Source organism: Poecile atricapillus, chromosome 1 (genome assembly GCF_030490865.1).
Source record: "Poecile atricapillus isolate bPoeAtr1 chromosome 1, bPoeAtr1.hap1, whole genome shotgun sequence".
Lineage (NCBI taxonomy): Eukaryota > Metazoa > Chordata > Aves > Passeriformes > Paridae > Poecile > Poecile atricapillus.
Genome location: NC_081249.1, coordinates 170,614,502 through 170,637,722, shown reverse-complemented (window position 1 = coordinate 170,637,722; position 23,221 = coordinate 170,614,502). Strand labels below are relative to the sequence as shown.

General features: G+C 41.1%; 1 protein-coding gene across 1 annotated transcript in view; it reads right to left on the bottom strand.

Moving 5' to 3' along the window:
• DYNC1H1 (dynein cytoplasmic 1 heavy chain 1) overlaps nucleotides 1-22,322 on the bottom strand; it is a 45,189-nt gene extending 22,867 nt beyond the window's left edge. The window contains exons 1-32 of the mRNA XM_058856889.1: nucleotides 21,977-22,322; nucleotides 19,257-19,344; nucleotides 18,480-18,653; nucleotides 18,013-18,268; nucleotides 16,906-17,092; nucleotides 16,459-16,730; nucleotides 16,122-16,349; nucleotides 14,588-15,664; nucleotides 14,102-14,281; nucleotides 13,026-13,175; nucleotides 12,631-12,777; nucleotides 12,350-12,490; nucleotides 12,041-12,217; nucleotides 11,829-11,939; nucleotides 11,627-11,746; nucleotides 11,155-11,394; nucleotides 10,468-10,623; nucleotides 9,997-10,110; nucleotides 9,273-9,383; nucleotides 8,984-9,193; nucleotides 8,443-8,589; nucleotides 8,057-8,223; nucleotides 7,180-7,353; nucleotides 6,322-6,487; nucleotides 6,053-6,241; nucleotides 5,783-5,971; nucleotides 4,821-5,103; nucleotides 3,392-3,492; nucleotides 1,726-1,885; nucleotides 1,216-1,459; nucleotides 854-1,037; nucleotides 166-378 (exon numbers count right to left, since the gene is read on the bottom strand). Coding sequence (XP_058712872.1) covers nucleotides 166-378; nucleotides 854-1,037; nucleotides 1,216-1,459; nucleotides 1,726-1,885; nucleotides 3,392-3,492; nucleotides 4,821-5,103; nucleotides 5,783-5,971; nucleotides 6,053-6,241; nucleotides 6,322-6,487; nucleotides 7,180-7,353; nucleotides 8,057-8,223; nucleotides 8,443-8,589; nucleotides 8,984-9,193; nucleotides 9,273-9,383; nucleotides 9,997-10,110; nucleotides 10,468-10,623; nucleotides 11,155-11,394; nucleotides 11,627-11,746; nucleotides 11,829-11,939; nucleotides 12,041-12,217; nucleotides 12,350-12,490; nucleotides 12,631-12,777; nucleotides 13,026-13,175; nucleotides 14,102-14,281; nucleotides 14,588-15,664; nucleotides 16,122-16,349; nucleotides 16,459-16,730; nucleotides 16,906-17,092; nucleotides 18,013-18,268; nucleotides 18,480-18,653; nucleotides 19,257-19,344; nucleotides 21,977-22,247 — 6,627 coding nt within the window. The 5' untranslated portion in view covers nucleotides 22,248-22,322. The remainder of the gene's footprint in view (nucleotides 1-165; nucleotides 379-853; nucleotides 1,038-1,215; nucleotides 1,460-1,725; nucleotides 1,886-3,391; nucleotides 3,493-4,820; nucleotides 5,104-5,782; nucleotides 5,972-6,052; nucleotides 6,242-6,321; nucleotides 6,488-7,179; nucleotides 7,354-8,056; nucleotides 8,224-8,442; nucleotides 8,590-8,983; nucleotides 9,194-9,272; nucleotides 9,384-9,996; nucleotides 10,111-10,467; nucleotides 10,624-11,154; nucleotides 11,395-11,626; nucleotides 11,747-11,828; nucleotides 11,940-12,040; nucleotides 12,218-12,349; nucleotides 12,491-12,630; nucleotides 12,778-13,025; nucleotides 13,176-14,101; nucleotides 14,282-14,587; nucleotides 15,665-16,121; nucleotides 16,350-16,458; nucleotides 16,731-16,905; nucleotides 17,093-18,012; nucleotides 18,269-18,479; nucleotides 18,654-19,256; nucleotides 19,345-21,976) is intronic.
• Between the last annotated feature and the right edge of the window lie 899 nt (nucleotides 22,323-23,221).

Here is a 23,221-nt window from a genome sequence, read left to right as displayed (position 1 = left end):
TGACACAAGAAATAACGTACCAATTAACTTCAGCAGTTAATCTAAGCTTTTAGGTATTGTTTGTTTAAGACAAGAAAAATTTAAAAGCTTTTGACTCCATAATATAAAAGGAAATTTAGTCTTATACATAAATTTCAGTTCCACATTTTCAGTTTTATATTTTACCTTTTCAACCCACATGCCACCAACTTCTTCTCCATCACCATAGGTAAGGTACATTTCCTGACACACTTTCTTAAGTTCCTCTCTCAAGGCTGTCATTTCTCCACGGTGATACTGTACTCCAGGGAATACATCAGAAAGGAGACTGAACAGCAGTGGAATGTCTTCTGCAACCAGTTTTGGTACCATAGTTTCACATACACTTTGGATCAGGATCTGCAGAGAGAGAGTCACATTTCATTGAAGATTTTTTTGTAAGTTCGCTTTACCAAATGTGTTTGACAAGGAATACTTCACTAAATATTTTATCGATTAAGTATGAGACCAGGGTAGTCTTAGTCAAAACAGCTATTGATTTGGTTTCAACTTTGGAACTACCAAATGATTTCCTGTTGATCTGCAGTTTATAAGTCTTTCTTATGTCTCTTCATTATGCTTTTGGAATTAATTGCTGAAGATGCTGAGTAGCAGTAAGTGTCATGGATGCACCACCTCCTGTGAATGCATTTTTCATTATGATTCAGGGACTTAGAAGTCATGTTTAACTTGGTGATTTCAAGCTATCAAATTACCTTTGGTAGCTAACATTATTTTGTTCACATGGCTTAATACTAAATGGTAAACACTGAAGGATTACTTTCACTATTTAGTGTGCATCCTCTATCACAGAAGAATTTTGCACACACATTACCTCTTGCTCTGGCAAGTTCTCAGCAATTTCTCCCTCATCAACAACTTCACCACGCTCTTCCTTCTCCCGCTTTATCTTCTGAATCCTCTCCCTCTTCACATTTCCTGCACTAACCAGAACACTCTTCAGTGCTCTCAGGCCAAAATCATAGTGACTTTGGGAGGACAGCTGCTCATCACAAAGCCTAAGAAGCAAAAGAGACAAAATACAATTTGATTCTCAGTATGAACCAACATAACACTCATTAAATATAATTTTTTACTTGAAACTATTGCTTAAAATAACTGCTGCACAATGTGCTTAGTGAATTGTAAAGAATATAAGTTCTACTGTTACTGACTGGAGCCAAACTTGTTACTCACTTGAAGAATGGTACAATCTTATTGGCAAGAACTTCAGCAGTACGGAAACCTTGGGAGTACAGCATGACCTGGGCAATCAACTGACGGTCTGGTTTTGTCATTGCCAAGCTACGGAACAACTTCTTCAGATTGTCAGGCAGATTAGATCTGCCTGCATAGCCAGGATTCATGGTGATGAAGATTGCCATGTCAGGGCTCACTTTGACTTGTTTGTTCAGCAGCTCACAGGTAATAGGTGTTGCAGCTGAAAAGAGAGTGCACTTAGTTATACCTGAGTCAGTGATCCATCAGTCTGAGAACTGAAGTCATACATTATTCTATTTTAGTTTCCTATAGTAATGGACAGCAGGTTCTCCAGTACTGCAATTCAAACAATATAAATTTCTATGAACTGAAAGTTACATCAAATATTTAAGTTTTGCAATAAAGTAGCTTCATCTTTACATTATTTGCAAGAAATGTAGCTGAGCAAGAAAACAACATGAAGAACGTTAGAGAAGAATTACATACTCTTGTCATAGTTGGGGTTGGAATGCTCTCGCAAGGCTTCCTGGATGCACTGAACTTGCTGTGAAACTGCAGAGAGCATTCGCTCCTCCAGTCTGTTGAACTCATCAAAGCAGCCCCACGCACCCACTTGGCAAAGTCCCACAAAGATGCGCCCCATTGCCTGCATGGAGAGGGGAAAATTCACTCAATTGCTTCGGCAAAAGGAACAGAGAAGAGCACTTTATACAGTGCATCCAAGGCAGGAAGAAGCTGTGTTTATTTGTAGGTTACTGTATTTGTAGTATTTTAAGAGTTATGAAAGGGTTCTGAAGTTCAGCTTTCACTGCTTCACAGAACTACAGAAGATGATCATAGCTCCCTATTACTCCCTACCGTACTCAGTGTACTGCTCCAAAACAGGCAAACTAAGTCCACTGCATAATGTTTTGCTTGCTGATAACATTAATGTCAGGTGCAGTTCTAGTTCTTTATCACAAGCAGGGTACAAGAATTACAAAACATTTCAGAAGAGCAAATTGGATGGCCAGAGTATGATAACCTTTCTACATAAAGAACAACTTTTAAGGTAAGATTCTGTAGAAGGCAACGTGAAGGAATGTGACGGAAGTCTAGAATCTACTGGTTTCAGATGAATAGGAATCAATTATTGACTGTCTTTTCTACTACAAGAACTTAAGCATCACAAAAAAAAAAAAAGACAAAAAGAAGCTGCTCTTTCATGAAGTGCGTAGTAATAGTGCACAGTGGAACAATTTGGTAAAGATGCTGTAGAACCAAGTGTGCAAGTGGATTTAAGGGAAGAAATGATACATGAAAAAAGGAGCATGAACAGAGTAACACACTTATGCTGGGACATCCTAATTGTCTTAACTGTCAGAGGGAGGAAGGGAGCTGGGGCAAGGAAGGATCACATTATCTGTGATATTAATACTCCCCCTTAGGCATTTTCTTACAGTTACCCCTGTAAGCCAAATGCTGGCTAAATGGAATCCTGATTTGGTCAAAATACAGGTGTACAGAAAAAAATCCACACATGGGCAACCTGTCAGAGTCTGTAAAGTTTAGTGATTCCTTGTCCATTTTTTATATTGTTTTTTATCTATACACTTGACCAAGGTTTTCATCTGAAGAAAATTTGCTGTGTTACAGTTTACAGAGACATCTTATCTGGTTCTAAGTTTGAAGATATCATTGATCTTCAAATATCTGGATAAATTTTCTTAGTTTTGAAGAATTCTTCACATGCTGAGGTAAACTGCACAGCTGTGTTGTAAATAATTTGGTAATAGTACAGCTACTTCAGTAATCTCACTCTCATCTGTTCCTCATTAAACCAGTACTATTAATGCAAACTACATAGTCTAATATACTTCCCTAAAGACAGGCTTAAGTCCCTGCTCCTGTACTTCCTCTTCCTTTCCCTCGATTTGCTGTTACAGAACTACCCATTCAAAAACCCAGAACTCCTGATCTAGCAATGTTCCATCCCACTTCTGCTTTAGGCTTTTTTTTGATTACAGAGGTTCTACATGACCCACAGATACCAGCTCAGTTAGGACTTACACATAATCATCTTGAAAATAAACACTGTTGGCCGTTTCAGGGTTGTGAAAAGATTCCTACTGCTTGTTACTGAAGACTATGTTGTTTTAATCAAACAGCTTACCTGGAAGTCAAATGTTTCATCACAGTTGAAAACCAACACAAAGCGGCCAAGCTGATGTCCAAGAGCTTTAACAGATTCTGTTTTACCAGTACCAGCAGGACCTGTTTTTGAAATGGGATGGACATACTTTAGAGTTTATCATCTGAGTAGCACTGTCGGCTCATGCAATCTGCCAGCATGTGGATTGTGAAGGTGCCTTTTCAAGAGAGTTCAAACAAAACCTAAACTGTTTCACCTTCCCCCAAAAGACTGTTTTGTTCTTCGGTATCTTAGTTATGTGTTCTGCATGTCCACATTAACATTGTATTGTGGGGCTGCACATCCTTTGCCCAGTCCACCCCCTAAACCCCATCCCAGGTCACACTGCAGTCTCAGGAATGCTTGTTAGGCTTTGTCCTACATTAACAGCACCAGTTAACTCCCCTTGAGCTTATCAGAAACCCTCTCTGCACCCACAGCTTCTGCTGTCTAACAAGCTACTGCTGTATTTTTTTTCTGTCTGAACAACAGAGCATGTAGAATAATATTTCTCTTGTTTGACTTTTCAAGAAAAGTTCCAGTAACTACCAACTTGGATTGTGGCCAGGATGGAAATTTACTGCTGACTAGAATCAGTAACTTTGCAGCTCTGTAAACAGTGGTCCTAAGTGAGATACTCTGACATCTTCTGGACTGCAGCATGCAGCATCTCCCTCCCAGTGGGATGCCTTCTGGAGCTTGTGATCCCTCCAGTATGCAATGGAGGATTGCCACTGAAAGCTGACAACTGAACCTGGACTGACCTCCCCCCTCCCTTGACACCCAACCCTGCATTTCTGGAGAGATGCAAAGACATCTGATGTATTTCATTAAACTCAAGGGGAATTTTTTATAGGTATGTCTTTGCACATACTTCATGTCTGTGTGCTTTATGAGTGCTGCCAATTTAGGTCTATAATTAAGCTAAACTTTTAATCAAATTACTGCTGTGCTTATAGAAAATCCTACTGAATAATTTTGTTTTAAATTAATCAATTGTTCAAGTACTGCTATTATTGTATTGTTAGGTAATTACGTGTTGCTAAATCTTTTACACCTAAATTTGATCCAGTCTAAAGCTAAGTTTGGCAAGGGACCCTTGTGACCCAACAGTAGTCTCTCTTACCCCTTTGCACCCCTTACTGTTATCCCTGCTTATCCTTCTGTGTCCCCAGTTTCCACATAAACAATTTTAGATTTTTTAAAATCAGATTTCTCCTTGTGTGCTTTATCTATATATTCTGTAAGTAATACAACGAATCTTGCCATAGAATTTTTTGTGCTTTTACAAATTCGTATTAAACCTGCCTTTGCTGATACCTCACTGGTGATTCTTTAAGTGACCTAAACCACTCATTCTCATATATATTAGAGAAGGTAAGAATTTTATACACTTGTCTCACAAACTTACCAAATGGTGACCCTCCAAGTCTTGCCTCCAGGGCTTGTGTCATTGTCAGGTAGCAGCGGTCAGTGAGAGGAGTCTGCACCAGCTTATCCTGAACCCCAAGGTACTCAAAACCATAGTTGAATTTTGCATTTGCCATCTGAATGGAGAGCTGTTGCAGCACATCTGTCTGCTTTGGGTCAAAGTAGAACCGCATTTGGCTAAGCCACTCGAAGGATTTGGAGTTGTCGATCTTGCTTTTGATCAGTGATCTTGTAACATCTCTCTGGTGCACCAACTCAGTGATCTGGAGAATGAAGTAACTTGTTAAGACCACAACAATAAAAGCCAAGAAAGACATCCTAATAAAGACAGGAATCTACAGCTTCTCAGATTAGCACAGTGAATTGCTATCACTTAGAAATCATGACCTAAAACCTGTCTCTGATTTAAAATCTCTTGCTACAAAGCCAAAACTAATAATATCACCTACTGTTCTTAATGACTTTCCTAGTTTACAGCACAGCACTTTGGCCCAGTTAGCCTGTTAATCCATTACACTACTGAACTTGGTATTTTACTTGCCAGAAACCAGGTATTTCCCTCTAGAAATAACCCAGGATGATTTTAATTCTCCCCCCACCTCCAATCCCTATCCAGAAACAAAAGCACACTATGATTACAATAATAAGCAACTTAATGACAAATTTCACATTTCAATGAAAAAATCAGTAACTTCCATACCTGGAAGATCCAGTTTCAAGATCAATTCACTGAGATAGCCTATAACATGGTATCATGTATTAAGCTGACTAGAGTGAAAAAATACCACCACCTACATTAAGGATCAAGCCTTTAAGTAATTGCTTAATTCGCACAAAATCTCTTCCTGGAGGAATATTAAGTCTTAGACTAATCAATTTTTTCCTTAAAATTTAAATATGCGCACCTGTAAGCCCTGAAAAAGAAAGGAGATTTTTAATTACCAAGTGCTCCAGTTTCCTTCTGCGAAGGGGTGGCTGCTCCATCAGCACAGAGTCTGCCAGGACATTGAGTGTGACCTCAACATTGGCTAGCACAGACTGGAGAGGACTGTTGTCTCCACCTCCACCATTGAGGGCTGTCTCCACGTTCTCAGACCAAGCAATCTGGGCTGACAGCACAACAAGCTGAGCCTGTATAAAAAAACCTCATCAGATAGTTTTCCTTGCTGAAGTAACCAAGTTGCAGTATACTTAAGTGTTCCACATTAATACCTGGTATTTGTCAATCCAAGAGATGTAGACTGCTGGATCAATTGAAGTTGCTTTTCCGAAGATTTCTACTTCAGTAACAGACTCTGCAAGCAACTTAGCAAGGGTCACTCTCATTTCTTTTTCAACAAGAGTGAGCCACTCATTGATCTTGGGATGTTCTGTGATGGAGACAGGTGTTTTGAACAGCACCTGCAAGTATTAAAGGTTTAAGTCATCCCACATTCACCTATTTTCGTAATTTTATTTTGAAAGAAATACTGCAGCTATACCTCCTCTCCTTCACGTGAGGATATTCCAAGAACTACAGAATTGTCTTCATTGAGAATAATGCTAGAAACTCCAGCAAACATTTTCTTGAAGTGTTTCTGTAACTTAGCAACATTTTTGCTGTTTCCAATGATTTCAAGCAAGTCTTCATCACCAACAAAGTAGAACCTATTAATTACATAAAATTAGATCTATATCAGAACTCCAACTATCACTTTTAATTTATAATTTGTGCTTCATCCATGGCCACTACAAGCATTTCCTCAACACTGCAAGAGTGCATGAACCATTTGCTAGCAGTTATACCTCAGTGTTATACCTCAGTGTCCACATTAAGTTCATGTGGTCTGTACCATACAGAAGTGTATACATGCTCCACAGTGTGGATCATTTTCTTTACTTATCCATCTCTGAAATATCCACAGTAGAGTTTGGCACTGAATTGCCTATCAGCAAGGAAGAGCTGCTACTCAGTACCTCCCTAACTCTTACTTTCTCATGCTATGTGACAAACTAGTTGAGAACCACAGGTAAGTCAAAATCAATGACCTAAATACTGGACTGTCACAATTTGGACACTGTACTTCAATCAAATGGCCGAAGAAGCTCTTCAAGTTACAGAAATCAGCTGCAATGGTTCCTTAGGCAATATTCAAATCCTGTAACCAGCCATAGAAGAGCAAGTAAAGGAAGTTTCAGCCCCACTTCCAGAGAAGTAGCTGTAACTGAATTCTGTATATAGACAATACATATTTAAATGGTCGTAACATCTCATATATATGCACCACAGAAGAACTGGCAGAGCAGTAAACCAATTCCTGCACAGAAACTTGAGATTAATTCAGGAGTCAACTGCTTACCGAGGGAAAGAGGACCTCTCCCTTTCCAAGTACTCTCCCAGTGCTTTCTGTATCTTCCCAAGTAAGTCTGCCAGTCTTTCTAATGATCTCTGCACACCTTGAATGTTAAGAACATCCATCACAAGTGGAGATTTGGACACTTTTTTCATGAGTGCCAAAAATTCAGTGCTGATGCTGCAAGTAAAATAACACAATACATTAGTGCAAACTCAGTAACCACAGGCCTACAGAACACTAAAGTTATTTGTCTCTAAATGACCACCCACCACTAATGGTTGCAGCAGCTCTAGGGAGCACAAGCCTAAGTTCCCCAAATTCCTCTCTATTTACCTCAAGCCCACAACAACAAAATCTAACTTCTTTGTAATGTTCAAAGTTAGATTCTTTGTAATGAATCTAACTTCTCTGTAACTACCAAGTCCAGGGCAGGTCTACTTATCTTTACTTCCTGAGGAGATGGATAAATATGATTCTTTGATCTGACTGCAAGTGTGTGGAATGAGTAAGTATGATCAGACCAGTTAAAAAGAGAGGAAGTAAATAATGTTTAAAGGGCGAGATTAAAGGCAGCAGCAACAGAAATCAGCCTGTTTGCTGCAGCCACAATGCCAGAAAAACCCTTGAAGTAACTGACAGGAACTAGCAAGGAAAACCACCTGAGTCCAAATCATCTTCCAAAAATTGTACATCAGCCTGTTTACTATAAGTGTTTTCTGCCATAGTTGCACATCTTGATGAACTTGTATCTACAGCAGCTGTACCAGATAAAAATGCAGTCAGTATTTCAACTCAGAGAGTGCTATAGAGTCATGAAGTTTCAGGCCTGTCCACACAGTGCCCCAAGGGAGGAAAGAAAAGAACAAAATTAAAAAGTTACCTCTGGAACCGCTGGGTCTCCACAGGCAGCAAGTGCTTGATGTCTGCACTGCCAGTAAAGATACCCTCCAGATAGACCCACCGTCTCTGGACATCTATCCAGACATCAAAGAGTGCCATGATACGGTTCAGCTTATCTTCCCAGCTAAGGGCATCTTCCTCAAACACCTGAAGTTTAAACACTGCATGAATATTCATTTTAATATTATTAAGTGTTTGACTGCTAGTAATTATTAGAGGAAACAGTTTTTTCAGAGTTATGCATATACAATTAACAGTCTGTCAGCTTTAAGCAGTGAATATAGCCCCTGCTTACAAAAATAAAAACTAAACAGAAGGGGAAGGCAGAAATAAACAAAAATTCTTTAGCTTTGTTCTCCATTTTACCTTGTAGTATGGTGACAGCTTCATAGCAGACACACTGTTAATGTGCTCCTTGACTTTGTTGAAAAGGTCATCCCATCCACGAATCAAACGACACTTGTTCTGGTAATTGACCAAGTCTAGTTCATAGGTGTTCCACACTTCTCTTATCTGAAGAAAACAATGTTTCAGATATGACATCAATCATTTCTGCTCCAACATGAGCAGAATTTCTACAAAGTAGAAATGAATTACAGTAATCAGATACTATTTTTTTACCTGAAGAATCTGGCTTTACACTCAAGCTTTTGTTAAAAACATTGAGACTATGGTGCAGTTCAAGGTGGGATCTTTGCAGTCATTACCAAGAACTGCTTTTCCCAAATAATGAAAGTTTCAAGAGGGAGTTTACATAGCTTTAAACTATTTCCCAAAACAGAGCAAACCATGGAGTCTTGGCACTTGTTACAACAGCTTAGAGTGACAAGTTTACTACACAAGTAGCAATCTGACAGCAAGCCTCAGGTTTGCTATTACATGCGTACATACAAGAACTGCTACTAGCCTGTTTCAGGAACTCTTCCAAAGCCATCTCTCCCTGAGCCACCAGCAGAACATCTTTGACGATTGCTTCATTTCTCTGTAAATCAACATCCCAGATCTGGCCCAGGGTCAATTCTGAGACAACCCAGTTAACATGAAGCCTCTTCATCAGTTGTTTCCAGTGTCGGTCTTTAAGTGCCTCGGATTTCAGTTCGATAACTAACATGTTTATCTACAGAAGAAAAGAAAGCAAGTTACATCTTTGAACTTAAATATAAAACACATGCATTTTAGAAATGCAGGCAACTTACCTTCATGTAGCCCTTCAGAAGTCTCTGAACATACTCATAAGAGGCATACTGTCGCAAACGGGCAGGGAAGTTTTTCAGCTGGTTCAGCAGACCATCCAAGTTTTGTCGAAGCTGTTAGTAACATAAAATAAATGAAATCTTCCTCTACAATCTTCCTGCACATAGTCATACAAGTTGCTTACACATTTTTCACAGAAACTCTCTCTAATGAGACTTTAGCAACAGGACAGCTATTTTAAGTGTCACCCTTATTTCCCTAAGATGTGGTTATTCTACTGCTGAGAATGTAATTTTATTGGTCTGATTGAGATTTATGATGCAATCTTGTCACAGGCAGTTAGTTTACAGAGGAGTGTTATTTCTGCTCTTTACCTCCGGAGCACTGAGCTAAAATCAATGCTGTTTACTCAACTGTATAATGAAGTTTCTTTAATGAGGTCTAACGGCCTATTTAAAAACATCAGTTTCTTCTCTGTAGATGCAGTCCAATCTCAAACTATGGAAAATGCATAAATTCCCTGTAAAATTACTTAAATTACGACAATCCTGGGAGTATTTTTAGCTTAGCTTCAGAAGAAACATCCTCACAACATACTGAAAAAGGTACCTAAACACTGAAAATGATCCAGATAGACAGTAGAGTATGTCTGTCTCAAGAGGTCTAATTTCTAATTTGCATATACTTGTGTCAGTTATGTTGTTCATGTATACAAAACTGAAGTACCTTGCGAGGCTGTACTGAGACCCAGGGCTGTTCTTTCATTTGATCAATCTGTTCCCAGACCTTAGAGAGTTCAGACCAGACACCTTTGAGATCCTGCAGCTCTTCAAGGGCTACCTGTAATGTATCAAACATCAGCAGTTATTCCTAATTTCTTCGAAGTCAATAGTATGAGTGAGTTAAACAAAATACTTCTTATACATCAAAAACCTTTGGATAGCTTGCCAGTTCAACAGAACTGCAACAGCAAGTGACCAAGTAGAAATTTTCTATCTTGGCTCACATAAGAGTTCCAAAAAATTAAGACAGTCAATGAAGAGATCACAGACAAGCTCTGAAGGCTAGAACTGAGTCAGTGGGGAGACTGTGCCCTGATATTAATACAGTACACACAGCAGTCACTCTCCTGAGGGAGAAAATGACAGAACTGAAACATTTTTATCCAAAGCTGGCAAGTGTGTGAGCCGGCGGTACCTGGACGCGCTCCTCACTGCCACTGAGCAGTCCAGTATCTGTAAGTTCCAGAGCCTCCTTGGCCTTTGCACACTTCTCACGGTCATCCTTCAGCCTGCCGAATTTTCCTTCGTAAATGGTAAGAGCTTGAAGAGCCTCTTCTGGACGTAGATTTCCCTAAAGTGTGCATGGGACACATTAATCCAATAATCCTAGAGTTACGCTGAAGGCATGTTTAAAGTGACGACTAAATATAAATGTTTATTTGTCTAATTTTTTTACATTTCCATTCTGCTGACAATAAGACAACATACTAGTTAGTCCACAATAAGTTTAATTTCTTTTTTACATGCAGTTTTTGGCTTTACCAAAAAGTACTTCGGTGGGGAAAAAGAGCAAAAAGCAGCTTGCTTCTGAATCCTCCTACATGCATACCTCTGACACATACTTGTCTCAGACAAAGCTCTCTTAGTCAATGAAGTAATTTACTTTTCTGCACCTAACAGAGGCCTATGTTTTAAGGGTAAATTTCCCTCTGCAACTATTGCCAAAAATCAAAACAATGACAGATTATTATAGAACCCTTAAAAAAACTTTTGCTATCACCTAAAATGAAAAACTGCAAAAAAGCATAAGAACAAACTCCCTACTTCTTACTGAATGCAGTGAATCTACCTCATTCACTGAATATTAATCATCACTACTTACTGTTACAGGCTTTGTTTTCTCCCAGTCCGTCAGCAAGTCAGTTGTTCGGCTCTCCACTGCACGATCCTCTTGAACTATTTTCATCTGAAGATTTGCTACTTGTTGTTGAATGGCAGAATCCTTCCTACGCATAATGTCATTAAAGGCACCCCATTCTCCTTCGATGTTGTCAATGTACAGCCAAGAGGAAGGAAACTGGAACCTTTGTTTCTCAAGCAAGCGCTGACCATTGCGATAAAGCTACAAGACACAGTGGCTTTAAGTTAAAAAGACAAAACTTAAGCTGCAAGGCTAAATAAACATACTTTAATAAGTTCACTGTAGAGCTCACAGGATTTTTCAAAATATGAAATTTGACTCTGTTTTTAAGAGAACTTGAACATGCTTTTATGATTACGATGAAGCTGCATTTTATGAGTTAAGCCTGACATTTCTACAAGTCAGAATCATTAGCAAAAGACAACAAACATACCTCAACTTGCTTTTCAAACTGTTTGATTTTACGTTTCAAGGACTGCACATATGTGATGAATGTCACAGCATCTGATGTGCTAGCAGTGTCCACAGAATGCTGCTCCAGCTCTTGACGGGACTGTTAAGGGCACAAATTAGCATTTTAGCATTCTACAACAGCTGATCTGAAAGTTAGAAGCTGGAATTAAAGCTTTTCTTACCTTAGAAATTTGTGAATGAAACTCTGTCATATTCTGACCAAGCATTTGGCCAAATTTGCTGAGCACTTCCTTGTGCCAGGAGTCATACTTCAAGTTCACCTTTGATTGTACCTACAAGTGAATGTTACATAATAATTTGTCACCCTTGCTATTTTCTGTTATACATCTATTCTGAAACTCATTTATCACAAGAAATAATTACAATTTCTTACCTTGCCGTAGTCTATGACAACAGGTCCAAACTCCTTTCTGGTTTCTGCATTGTCAAATGTTCCTCTTGCCTTTCTTATCTGAACCAAAAGGGCCTGCCACTTATTCAGGTCTTCTCCAAGACGGTTGTAAATATTTTCAGCCTGCATATCCCACAGACACTGGTACTGCAGCCAAACCTAATGGAGGTATTTCACAATGTTCAGAACTTCTCCAGTGTATTCCAAAAGACGTGTTTCCCTCCAGCCCCAAGGAAAACTGAAATTCCATGTTCTTTTTAGCTGTTCCATTATATCCTGTCAGCCTCCTACCTTGACATACTGCTCCACTTCAGTCACAATTCCCATGACAGCTGAGTATGACTCCTCCAGAGCTGCAGGGCCATCAGGCATCCTTGTCAATGCATTACGATAGAATTTTTCTTCCTCAGACAGCTCATAATGCACTCCAACCTAAGAACCACAGTTATACATGTGATATACATGAACTTCCAGGGCACTCAGGTTTGGTTTTAGATCAACTAATATATTGAAGACAGTTAATTACTAAGTGAAAGCAATTGCTCAGACTTAGACACAGCTTCATTACTTACCTGATATCTCTGGCTTTGAATTCTTGGCAGTGACAGGATTACCATTTTCCAAGAAAACATTTCTTGGTAAAGTTTGTATCTACAGTCTTCGATTGGAGGATTCAAGTATATCACCTGGTTGGTTATTCTTAGTTCATGTACAATGTTCTGCAGAAACAGTAAAAACACCCAGTTTTACTGGCAGATACTGCTTTATATAGACAAGAATTTTGAACTTCAAGAAGCACTTTTCCATTATCAACTTGCACTTAAATGGAAAGAGGGAAATATTTCTCCAAAAACAGATGCAGAAAAAGTATTTATCTTCCATAGAAGCCTCAGAAATAATTTCTGTATTAGTTAATTGACAATAAGGAAAAAAACAACCAACCAAAAAAAAAAAGAGTAAAACTTACTTTGATCTTGGGTTCACCACCAGGCTTATGGCTCACTTGAGGAGCATCTGTATCCATGTCAACTTCTGCTTTGTCATCTGCTTGTCCCAGAAGAACCTGGGTCCAGGCCCTCAGTCCAGCTTGCAAACGAACACCCAGAATTCTTTCAATCTAAAGAAAATGAGGCACACTGGAGGAAAAAACTGCATATTCACTGCATGAAGATCCCCACATCCAATATATTCTGACAAGCACACTACAGCACCTCAAAGAACCACGTGCTCCTTTACTAAGCCATTCCAGCACCAGAAAGGGCTTACAAGAATTGGAGGGACTGTTTACTAGGGCTTGTAGCAATAAGACGGGGAATAATGGCTCTAAACTGAAAGAAAGGAGGTTTAAATTTAGGTATTAGGGTGGTGAAACACTGGAACTGGTTGCCCAGAGAAATTATGGATGTCCCATCCCTGGAAGTGTTCCAGGCCAAGCTAGATGGGGCTTTGAGCTACCAAATCAGTGCCATCACTGCCCACGAAATGGGGCCGCAACTAGATGATTTTTAAGGCCTCTACCAACCCAAACCATTCCAGGATTAAAGAGGTTTAGGAGTTTTGGTAAATTTGCACTGAATAAAATTCAAAGCTTCTCTTGGTCCTCATGGACTTTAATGTAATTAAACAATTTGAACTGTATTGAAGTTGGCCTAGTGACCAGTGATCTGAAACTTAATAGGCAGAAAGAAACAATATAAGGGCAACAAGTCTTTGCTACCAGGATAGCAAATTTCCACCACCCTTTATCTACTTTGCTTCCCAGCATCCTCTAGGCCATCACACTCTATCAAACTTTTTCCTTCAAAAGATCAAACTCCCCTCGAATTAATTGATCCCAAAGGTCAACAGCAAAAAAACCCCAACACAGGTCTTGCATCTTCTGCATACAAAAATACCCTGAAATTTTCAGGGAATGAGAATTTAGTCTCTGGTATGACTATGAAAGTCACTCTGGATGACTATAAAGACAATAATCAAAATATATTTTGCATCTGAATAAAATGTTACCGCTAAACATATACCACTCCTTGATCTCAAACCTACCTCCATATCCAACTTATTGACCCAGATTGGCAAATTTGAGTATGAATGAAGATTTAAATCATCCACAGCTTTCTGAACTCTGTTCAATATTTCAGAGAAAGTCTTGTGATCATACATGCATGTTTCCAATGATCTCACTTCCAGGTCTATCTTCTCTTCAATAATGAGCAGATCATCCACCTAAGATAGTTTAGGAAAAGTGGGATGTTTAGTTTGACAGGTTAGGTCAAGGAAACAATTAACAATATTCAGTAACAGTTAATCCTGTATCTTTATCTGGATGCAGCAATCCATCGATTTTAGCAATATCAAATGAAAATAGTACTGCTAATAGCAATTTTAGCACTACTAAAATTCCATTCAGTCAGCTACTTAGTGCAAGAGCTGCAGAACTGGTTCTCAGCTATCCAATGACACTTTCAGATAACCACACATTACTGAATTACAAATGTAAAAGTTTTGCAGATTTTCACAGATAACACAAACCTTTTCCTGGAAACTGAAGACAGTCTCAGCCAACCGCTGTACATACGGATCAAGTTTGTATGATTCCCACACAAGTGCAATTCCTTCTGCAATCAAAGCCTGCACCTCTTTCTTCAAGCCAGCGACCAGCAGTGAGATAGTATTACGCTCTTCTACTTTCTCACACGTTCGCTCGTATGTGCGGACACTTTCAATGAGAGAAATAGCAAATGGATAGAGCTGGTTTGCTTGGTGAGCTTTGTTGACAATTGCTAGTGGGACACGGAAACCAAGCCACTTCAGGTTTCGGACTTCTTTTGAAAGTGTGATTATTTCTGGGAGAAAGTTGACTTTCAGTTTCAGGACATTTCCAGTTCGACCTCGAACACGAGTGCTTTCAATGGTGAAGATGCGACCAGACACACCAAGGTTGCGCTGCTGAACTTTTCTTGCCCAGTCATCAAAGATCTCCTGAGTGTTGAGCTTCATGCGAAAGCTATCTCCATCCTGCTTTAGCTTCTGACCTTCCACATGGTTCTCCCAGCCTTTGCCAAGGACATCCTCCACACGCTTCATGTAAGCAGTGAGCTGCCTGTCAATCTGTTTTGCCCAAATTATAGACCCAGACACAGGAGGCAAGTCACGAACGTGACTCATTTTACATGCTTGACTCTGTGGGTATTGTACTTTAAACTTGTCATGAAGAGACTCGATATCATCTTTCACACGCTGGATCAATTGTGTTTGGTACTCACGAATGGCACCGCGAATGTGAGGTCTGACAAACAAGGCGTTAAACCGGGAGAAGATTCTGAACATTTCATTGGCATTCTTTGCTGTACCGAGCTGGTCTCTCAAACGGGCTGTTATTCTTGTTTCAACTCTATCAATTCTTTCATCGTAGCGCTTCATTGCTGCCTCCCAGGCTTCTGTACCTTCTTTGGAAACATCCAACCCATCTACTTCCTTAACATTCTCGTATGCAAGATTGACTTCTTCAATTGCATTAGCATCTGCAGCATCAAACAGGACTTCTGCTACTTTCATATCCTGTGGTTCAGGTACCTCTCCTTGATTTTGCTGGGCAACAGCTGTTACCTGCATTAGAATCACAGTTTAGTGAGTTGGATACTTCAAAATTTCCCTGGAAATAGCAAGATGCAGTTGGTTCTAAAAAACACTGCACCAACCCCCTAACAATCAGTGATAAATTCTTAACAAACTTTCAGTCATACTTCAGAATTAACTTCCAGTAGGAACAGGGCAAGACAGTTGCTTTACAAACTTCCACTACTGTGCGGCATAATCTTATTTTCCACTGTGGTTTAGCCAAGTTCAAGGATTTAAATACTTATTAATCTCCTCTTGTGTTATGTCTGGATTTGCTGAGTTTATTAACATGAGCATTTATTATGAAATGCAAATCAGAATTAAAGCTAAGCCTATTAGCGAGGGCTCAAAACTAAACATGGAAATATTTGTGCTGGTAACTTCAAGTAATAGTAACAACTTTGAAGAAGCCACACAAATTTTGTTTGGTAACAACCAAGATTACCTGAGGTCGCAAGACTCTCACAATGACTGCTCTCAGCTGCTCATGCTGACGCCTGAATTTCCTCATTTGATCAAGACGACTCTGGAGTTTCCTGTGAGCAGGATTGATGCGCCACACCATCTTCAGATTCTCTTCCCTTTTTCTCTTCACGATATCTCTCAGCAGAACTTGCAGCTTCTCATATTCATCATCCCAGGTTTGGAATACTTCAAAACATGCAACCATTACCTAAAAAAAGTTTTAGAACAGGAACTTTAGCTCCCAAATTAAATGCTTCCTGAGAGTCACAGTCCAATGCAAAAATCCAGCAACCAGTATCACAAAGCCATGAACACACCTTCTCAAATTCCTCATAGGCCACATGCATCAGTTTTCTGGTTCCCAACACTTTAAGCAGCTGAGAGCTCAGATCTCTTGAAATAGCCTCCACTAAACGCAATGCCCTTTGGATTGGGTATTTTGTGTTCCTGATTTTTCTCAAATGTGTAAATATTGCAACAAGGGCCTGCCTGATTTTGTCCAGCTCCGTAGCAGACAACAAGTCATTCAGTGGAAAGTCTTTCATCAGTGGATTATAGTCATTCACAGTTTCCAGCGCCTGTTTCAGACCTAAATGGAAAAGATTTTGAATATAACTTTTCATTTCATTGACCAAAATCTCTACCTCTAACTAGTCCAAGGTTCCTCTAAACAGCATTGTTCTTTGTACCAGAATGTTCAAGTCTTGTAACAGTTTAAGTTCTGTAGGACATTTGAGAAAAACGTTATTGAACAGATATTTTACCTGTGTCAGTATCAAAGCTGACAGTTGCATGAAAACGTTTGCCATGTTTCAGGATGTCCAGAGTCAGCAGAACTTCTGGACTTTCACGTTTTTCCTGAATGCGGTACAGAGCCCTTTCCAAATTCAACCAGAAGCTTATCTCCTGCAATGCAGTGCCTGATGCAGGATCTCGATCTAATTTGGTCACCTTCAAAGTAATGGAGGGAAAGAGAAGAAAGAAAAATTTAATTTGTGCACTTTCAACTGTAAAAACTTGCTGTTACTAAATATAATTTAAACATGCAACAACTGCCAGGTTTTAATAATCCAACCTCAGTTTTGGCACTCATTCTTTGAAAGGTGTAGGATCTACATGCAACAAATGATAAGTTTAATTCCAGAAATCTTAAGGGTTGGTTTTAGGATGCTCATGTAACAATCTTCAGCACAGTCTAAAAATGTCACCTGGCTGCTTTCCTGAACAGTGTCTGTATTCTGGTTAAAAGCAGATGAGCCAGGCAAGTTAACAAATGTTTCATGCTTGTAAGAAAGAAAAGACAACACTGTTCAATGAGCAAAAGGTGTTTCCTGTGCACAGAGGCAAAAAATTCAGACTAGTATCACAGATGCTGTTTTTGAGTAACAACAACAGACCAGCAGTTCTTCTGAAAAGTATCAGGCAGAAGTATGAGATTACAAGATAGGCCTGCAGCAACCATTGTGAAGTGGTTGTGGATGCACCAGGGGCAAATAACAAAACAGGCCAATCAGATGTGATTGAGATGTTCCTCTGAATCTGCTGTAAGGATTTTGAAGAACAGTTACAAATTTCACAGGGTTACTGCCAGTTCCTTGAGTCTATTACAATATGTACAACATAGTCACACTCTTGGTTATTTGTAAAACAATTTAGACTAGATTCCAAATTTAGACTAGGCTTAGCCTAATTTTAGACTAGACTTAGCCTAATTTAGACCCCTGTCTCTTGGTGACTCAAAAATCTGGTCTCAGATCTTCAGAATATCCTGCACTAAGCAGCATTTTACCAGTTAATCTGGGAAGAAGATACACAGTACTACATAGAAGTTCTTATTACTTAGTTGCTTTTTTTCCCTGTTCTTTGGTTACCTTTTGTATTTCTCTAATCCAGCGGTTGACTCCAGACTGTAATTGATTCAGGAACAATGGATCCTCAGCCTTCTCACCAAAATCTGTAACTTTTGGTTTTTCCCCACGTTCATAACACTGCTTGGCAACATTAGTAATGGTTGCATGAATTGGCAGACTGATCTCTGGAATTTCGATATTCTGTTGCAAATGCAAGAGGCCCATTTCAAGCTCTGCAATCTTTTTTTCAACTGAAGGAGCCATCTTATCTCCATCCCTGAAAAAGCACAGATGTTTCCATATAAGAAGGCAAACCAAAAACCATACATAACACAGTCAGAGCTGAACTGCTTCCAGAGTCAGCAACAGCATCATACACAACTGTGCTTAAACAATTCACGTGATTCACTTTTTGTTTTTTTTTTTTTAATCATTAAACACTTCCTTTAGTTCATTAACACAGAAATGCAGAATTTATACTGAATTACCTGTCTGCTTTGCCAGATTCTCGGATATAGGACTTGAAAAAGGGAGCAACAGCATTGCTAATGAAAGAGTGCAAAGTTTCATATGGAGAATCTTCACTGAGAGTGAGCACTCTGAGCTGAGAAGACACTGGTTTGTCGGCATCGATCACTGCTGTACGTTTGATGAACGCCAGGCTATGGAACAGAGAAGAGTTACTAACCAGTCATTTGAAACTTAAGTGACACAACAGCTTTAATCTGACTGCAAGTCTAGGAGTCAAATGGTAATCTGTGTCATCATACTTCACAATTCTTCTTCTAACAGACTAGAATACAAGTCTTCCAAATAAATACATCTTTACAGTTCAAGCAAGCTGAGCTATCAATAAGGACTCTGATGTAGGGGCACGCTAAAGAAAAAACACATTTTGCAAAGCTTCAGAGTAAAATATGCATCAAGATAATTGACAAATGTAAGAGGCAGACATAACCAAAGAATATTGAACTCAAGTTGTGTATGTTACAGCTCCATGTATGCCAAAATTAATAAAACTTTGTTTCTTTAACCCCAGAGCTAGAAGTCCTAGGTCCACTCCTTTCAGCCACATGACACACCCTTTTTTTGGCAGAGCCTCTGATAAAAACAGCCTTGAAAAGCTATTGTGCCACTTGAACAAAAACACTGCCTGAAAGCACTAGGTACACCGGAGGTCAATTTGTAGGTAAAGTAGGAAAATCTGCTTGTGCGGGTTTTACATATATAGAGTAGAAACGTTAAGATCTATTTTATTAATTCACCTGTTTGACTTTATTCCATAATGAATGTCAGTGCTGATACTGTAGGAAATGAACTCTTTTTCCTCTTCTCCTTCATCTCCCACATCCTCTGCAAGAAAATACAGTATGTAACTAATATTTAATTTCTAACACATCTGTCACTCCTTCTCAACTACCTTCTGCTATTACCAGACTATTTTCTAACCTTTAAGTTCCACACCAACTTAATTAACTAAATTAGGTCAAATGTAGCTTTGCAATATCTCTCAGATGCAGAATGGGTTCATTGTCTTTAAACAAAACTCCATTAAGATTTAGGTTGCTATAAAAATAATAAAACATTATAATAAATGAATTATAACTCACATTCTGAGGGAGAAATCTGCAATACAGAACGTACATTTCTTTGCAGATATGTTGCCAGGACAACTATGCTTCACTGAGAACATTTAACAGCTGCTTTTTTCTTTCAAAGGTGGCTTTTTATTTTCAGACATCTACTTTGGAAATGATTTGGAAATTCAAGTCTCTGAACGAGAAAAAAAATCTCTTGACAGAACAAAAAGCTAAGCTATGGGAAGTGTTCAGGCATTAGCACAGCCAGTGCATCACAGATGATGTAATTGCTGGGGATGCAGGCAGTCCTGCTGCAATGCAGTGATTTCAGCACAGAAGGTTACACCCTGTTGGGGGACACACTCTGACTGGACACAATACAGCAGACTGTCCTGTTCTGATTTCCTTCAGCCCTTAGGAGATACAGCCTCAGGGTGTCATATTTGTGGCCCCAAGCAACAGAACCCTGGTCACAGAACGACACAGCACTTGAGACCGCAGGAACCTGTATGTGAGCAGCTGGCAGGCTGGGGAGCTAGTGATACCAGAGGGCAGCTTTCATTATGCAGAAATAAGGCTTCTGTTTTATTGTACTTGTAATCAATAATCTACTTCACCTTATGCAGTCCATGGACAAGCTTCAATAGTAATAACATTTTTTAATAGTGTGAGAGCTCTCCGTATGCTGCTGGAAGTTGCAGATCTGTTAAGTTTGAACACCTGGCTGTCATTCATAAAATACACTCTGCCCAAATAACTGCTATCAAACCAGAAGATATGGACAGAAACGGCTTCTGTGCATCATAAATTAGTATTTGGATTTTGAAAGATGTAATGAGTCTTTTAATTTCTTTTTATGCACACATATATAACAATATCTATGCCATGAGCCTGGAGACAACTGATCACCACTATCTTTATTGCTTCCAACCTGAAGCAGTGATAGCCATTCTCATGATCCAGGCATAGCAAAAGTGTAGGAATCATCTGCATTAATATTAAAGGATTTTCTTTACATCTTATGAAACACTGCATCATGAATGCATAAAGACAGCTGTTCTTTTGTTCTCTTCAAGAAAATTAACCCTACTGAAAAAGAAGACTCAAACTGTGAAAGGGGACAGAGGAGAATAATCTGGAAATAGGCAAAAAATAAACAATGATGGGATATTTTTAAGCAAGATCTGAAGTTTACAGTGAATAGACAGTGAATGAAAGAACCTTCTTGATGTTTCTCTCTATGTGCTGCAATTGCAGGGCATATATCAGGATGTTAAACTGTTTCTGTTGACATGTTAAGTAATGCAATATGAAATACGACTTTATTAGGATTTGAAATATACAAGACCAGAACCACCAGCACACTAGGAGAAGCAATCCAGAAGCTTAATAGTAGAATTTTGCAAGCTCACGCTGGCAGTCAGGTAGCCATTTGCAGACTGTAGGGGCTTGTTTAATAGTAAAAGTCTGCACTACTGATGAAACCTAGCTGTATTTTCTCACTACTCATTAGGCTGCATTCTGTGACAGTAAGAGCTTATTTAGCAATAGATCTGTTGACAAGTCATTTTCGAAATAAACAGTGAGTTACAGTAGCATGTGAATAACAAAGACACTCAAGCCAGTCTCAGCTTAGCTGCAGTATTTCATGCAGCATTTGATGAGGTTCCGAGCGCAAGCAGCACGGTCACCTGGCTTTGTTAACTAAACAAAGCCACGATAAAGTCCACATCTTCATTTGTCAACTATGGGAACTCTCTAATCAACCAAGAAACGATGCTTTTTAGAGGTCGATTCAGGCTGGGGGTTCTCGTTTTCCCTTTATCTGGGGTTTTGACGCTCTTGTTCTGTTTCAGAGCGGCTATCTGCCTCGGCCAAGAGGTCACTTCCCCGGCAGCCTGGCTGCCGCAGGAGCGCTGTCACGGCCGACTGATGAAGCACTTTGGGTGCCTTTCCAAGCAGGACCGGCCGCAGCCGCAGCTCAGCAAATCTGGGCCCACAGCCTGCCAGCAGCCCCGCCGCGCACCCGCCTGGGCCCCGGACCGCGGAACAAAGGCGGCGGGGGAGGCCGGGCCGGCCGGCGAGACCCGCCCAAACCCGGTCTGTGCCGCCGCCGTCGGCCAAGCCCGACAGCAAACCCGCAGTGCCCAGCCCGGCGATTCCCGGCCGGGGCCGCGCTGAGGCGGAGCGGCCCCGCAGTGCCCAGCCCGGCGATTCCCGGCCGGGGCCGCGCTGAGGCGGAGCGGGGCCGCAGTGCCCGGCCCGGCGATTCCCGGCCGGGGCCGCGCTGAGGCGGAGCGGGGCCGCGGCCACGACGGAGGCGCGCCCCTCCCACCCGCGGCAGGGCGGCGGCTGTGGCCGGCAGCGGCCATTTTGCCACCGCGGCGACTCCGCTCCCGCCTCACCTTTGAGCGTGGAGCGCTCCACCAGCACCGTGTGGACCTGCGGGTCGGAGAGGAACTTGCGCATATGCTCCAGGGCGCCCTTCTCTTCCAGCGCCGCTTCCAGCGCCGCCGGCGCCTCGCCGCCATCCTCCAGCAGCAGTGGCACCAGCTTGCGCAGGTGCTTCTGCAGTACCGACACGTCGGCTACGTTCAGCACCGCCGAGCCCGACACCTCCATGCCGCCTTCCTCGCCGCCGGGGCCGCCGCCCCCGCCGCCGCCGGAGTCAGACATACCGAGGCAGAGGGACACCGGCCGGCACCGCGCTCCGCCCGCCTGACCGCGCCCCGGCTGAGCCCGCCCGCCGCGCCGCCAGCCCCGCCCGGCCGCGCCGCGGGGGAGCCTGGGACGGGCGGCCCGGCCCGCCCCGCTCCGCCCGCCGGCCCCGCCTGGGCAGCGCCCGCTCCCGGCCACCCCCCCATTCTTCGAATCGTGGAACGGTTTAATTCGGGGGAGATCTTAAAAATCACCTGTTTCCAGCTCGCCTGCCATAGGCAACAACACCTTCTACTAGACCAGGCTGCTCAGGGCCCCATACAAAATGGCCTAGAGCACTGCCAGGGATGGGCATCCACAGCTTCTCTGGGCAGCCCGTTCCAGTGCTTCGCCATCTTCACTGTAAAGAGCATCCTAATAGCTAATCTAAACCTACTCTCATTCAGTTTGAATCCATTCCCCCACTGTTCCGTCACTATAAATTCTTGTAAAAAGCTCCTTTGCGTCTTTCTTGTAAATTCCTTTCAATTACTGAAGGGTTCCCAGCAGGAAACCCTTTCACAACGGTTTTATCAGAGTGGTTTATTCTGGAAGGAGAGGGCGGGATGCGAGCGGAAAGGGGAAGGCAACATCCTCCCCCTCACTGCTCTGGCAGCAGCACCCGCGAGAGATGTGTTTTGCTGCTGCGGCCTCCTTACCCGGAAGATAAAGAAAAATTAACCCAGAAGCCATAAGGTCAGGTGGCAAAAATGACATATTCCCGTGAAGAAAGCAGCAGGCCAACTGCAAGGCTTCTTCAGCGAAGTATCTCCAGTTCTGGGTATGCTTTACATACCCAGCCCAGTCAGCCAGCTGTGTTAATTACAATTTAATGAATCCAGCACTCAAACCATGAATCCCAGTCTTTTGTGACACAGCTTCCCAAAAGCAAAAGACATAAAAGGAGACAGGGACAAAGAGTACATCAGTGAGAAAGGGGATTTTAATTAAAA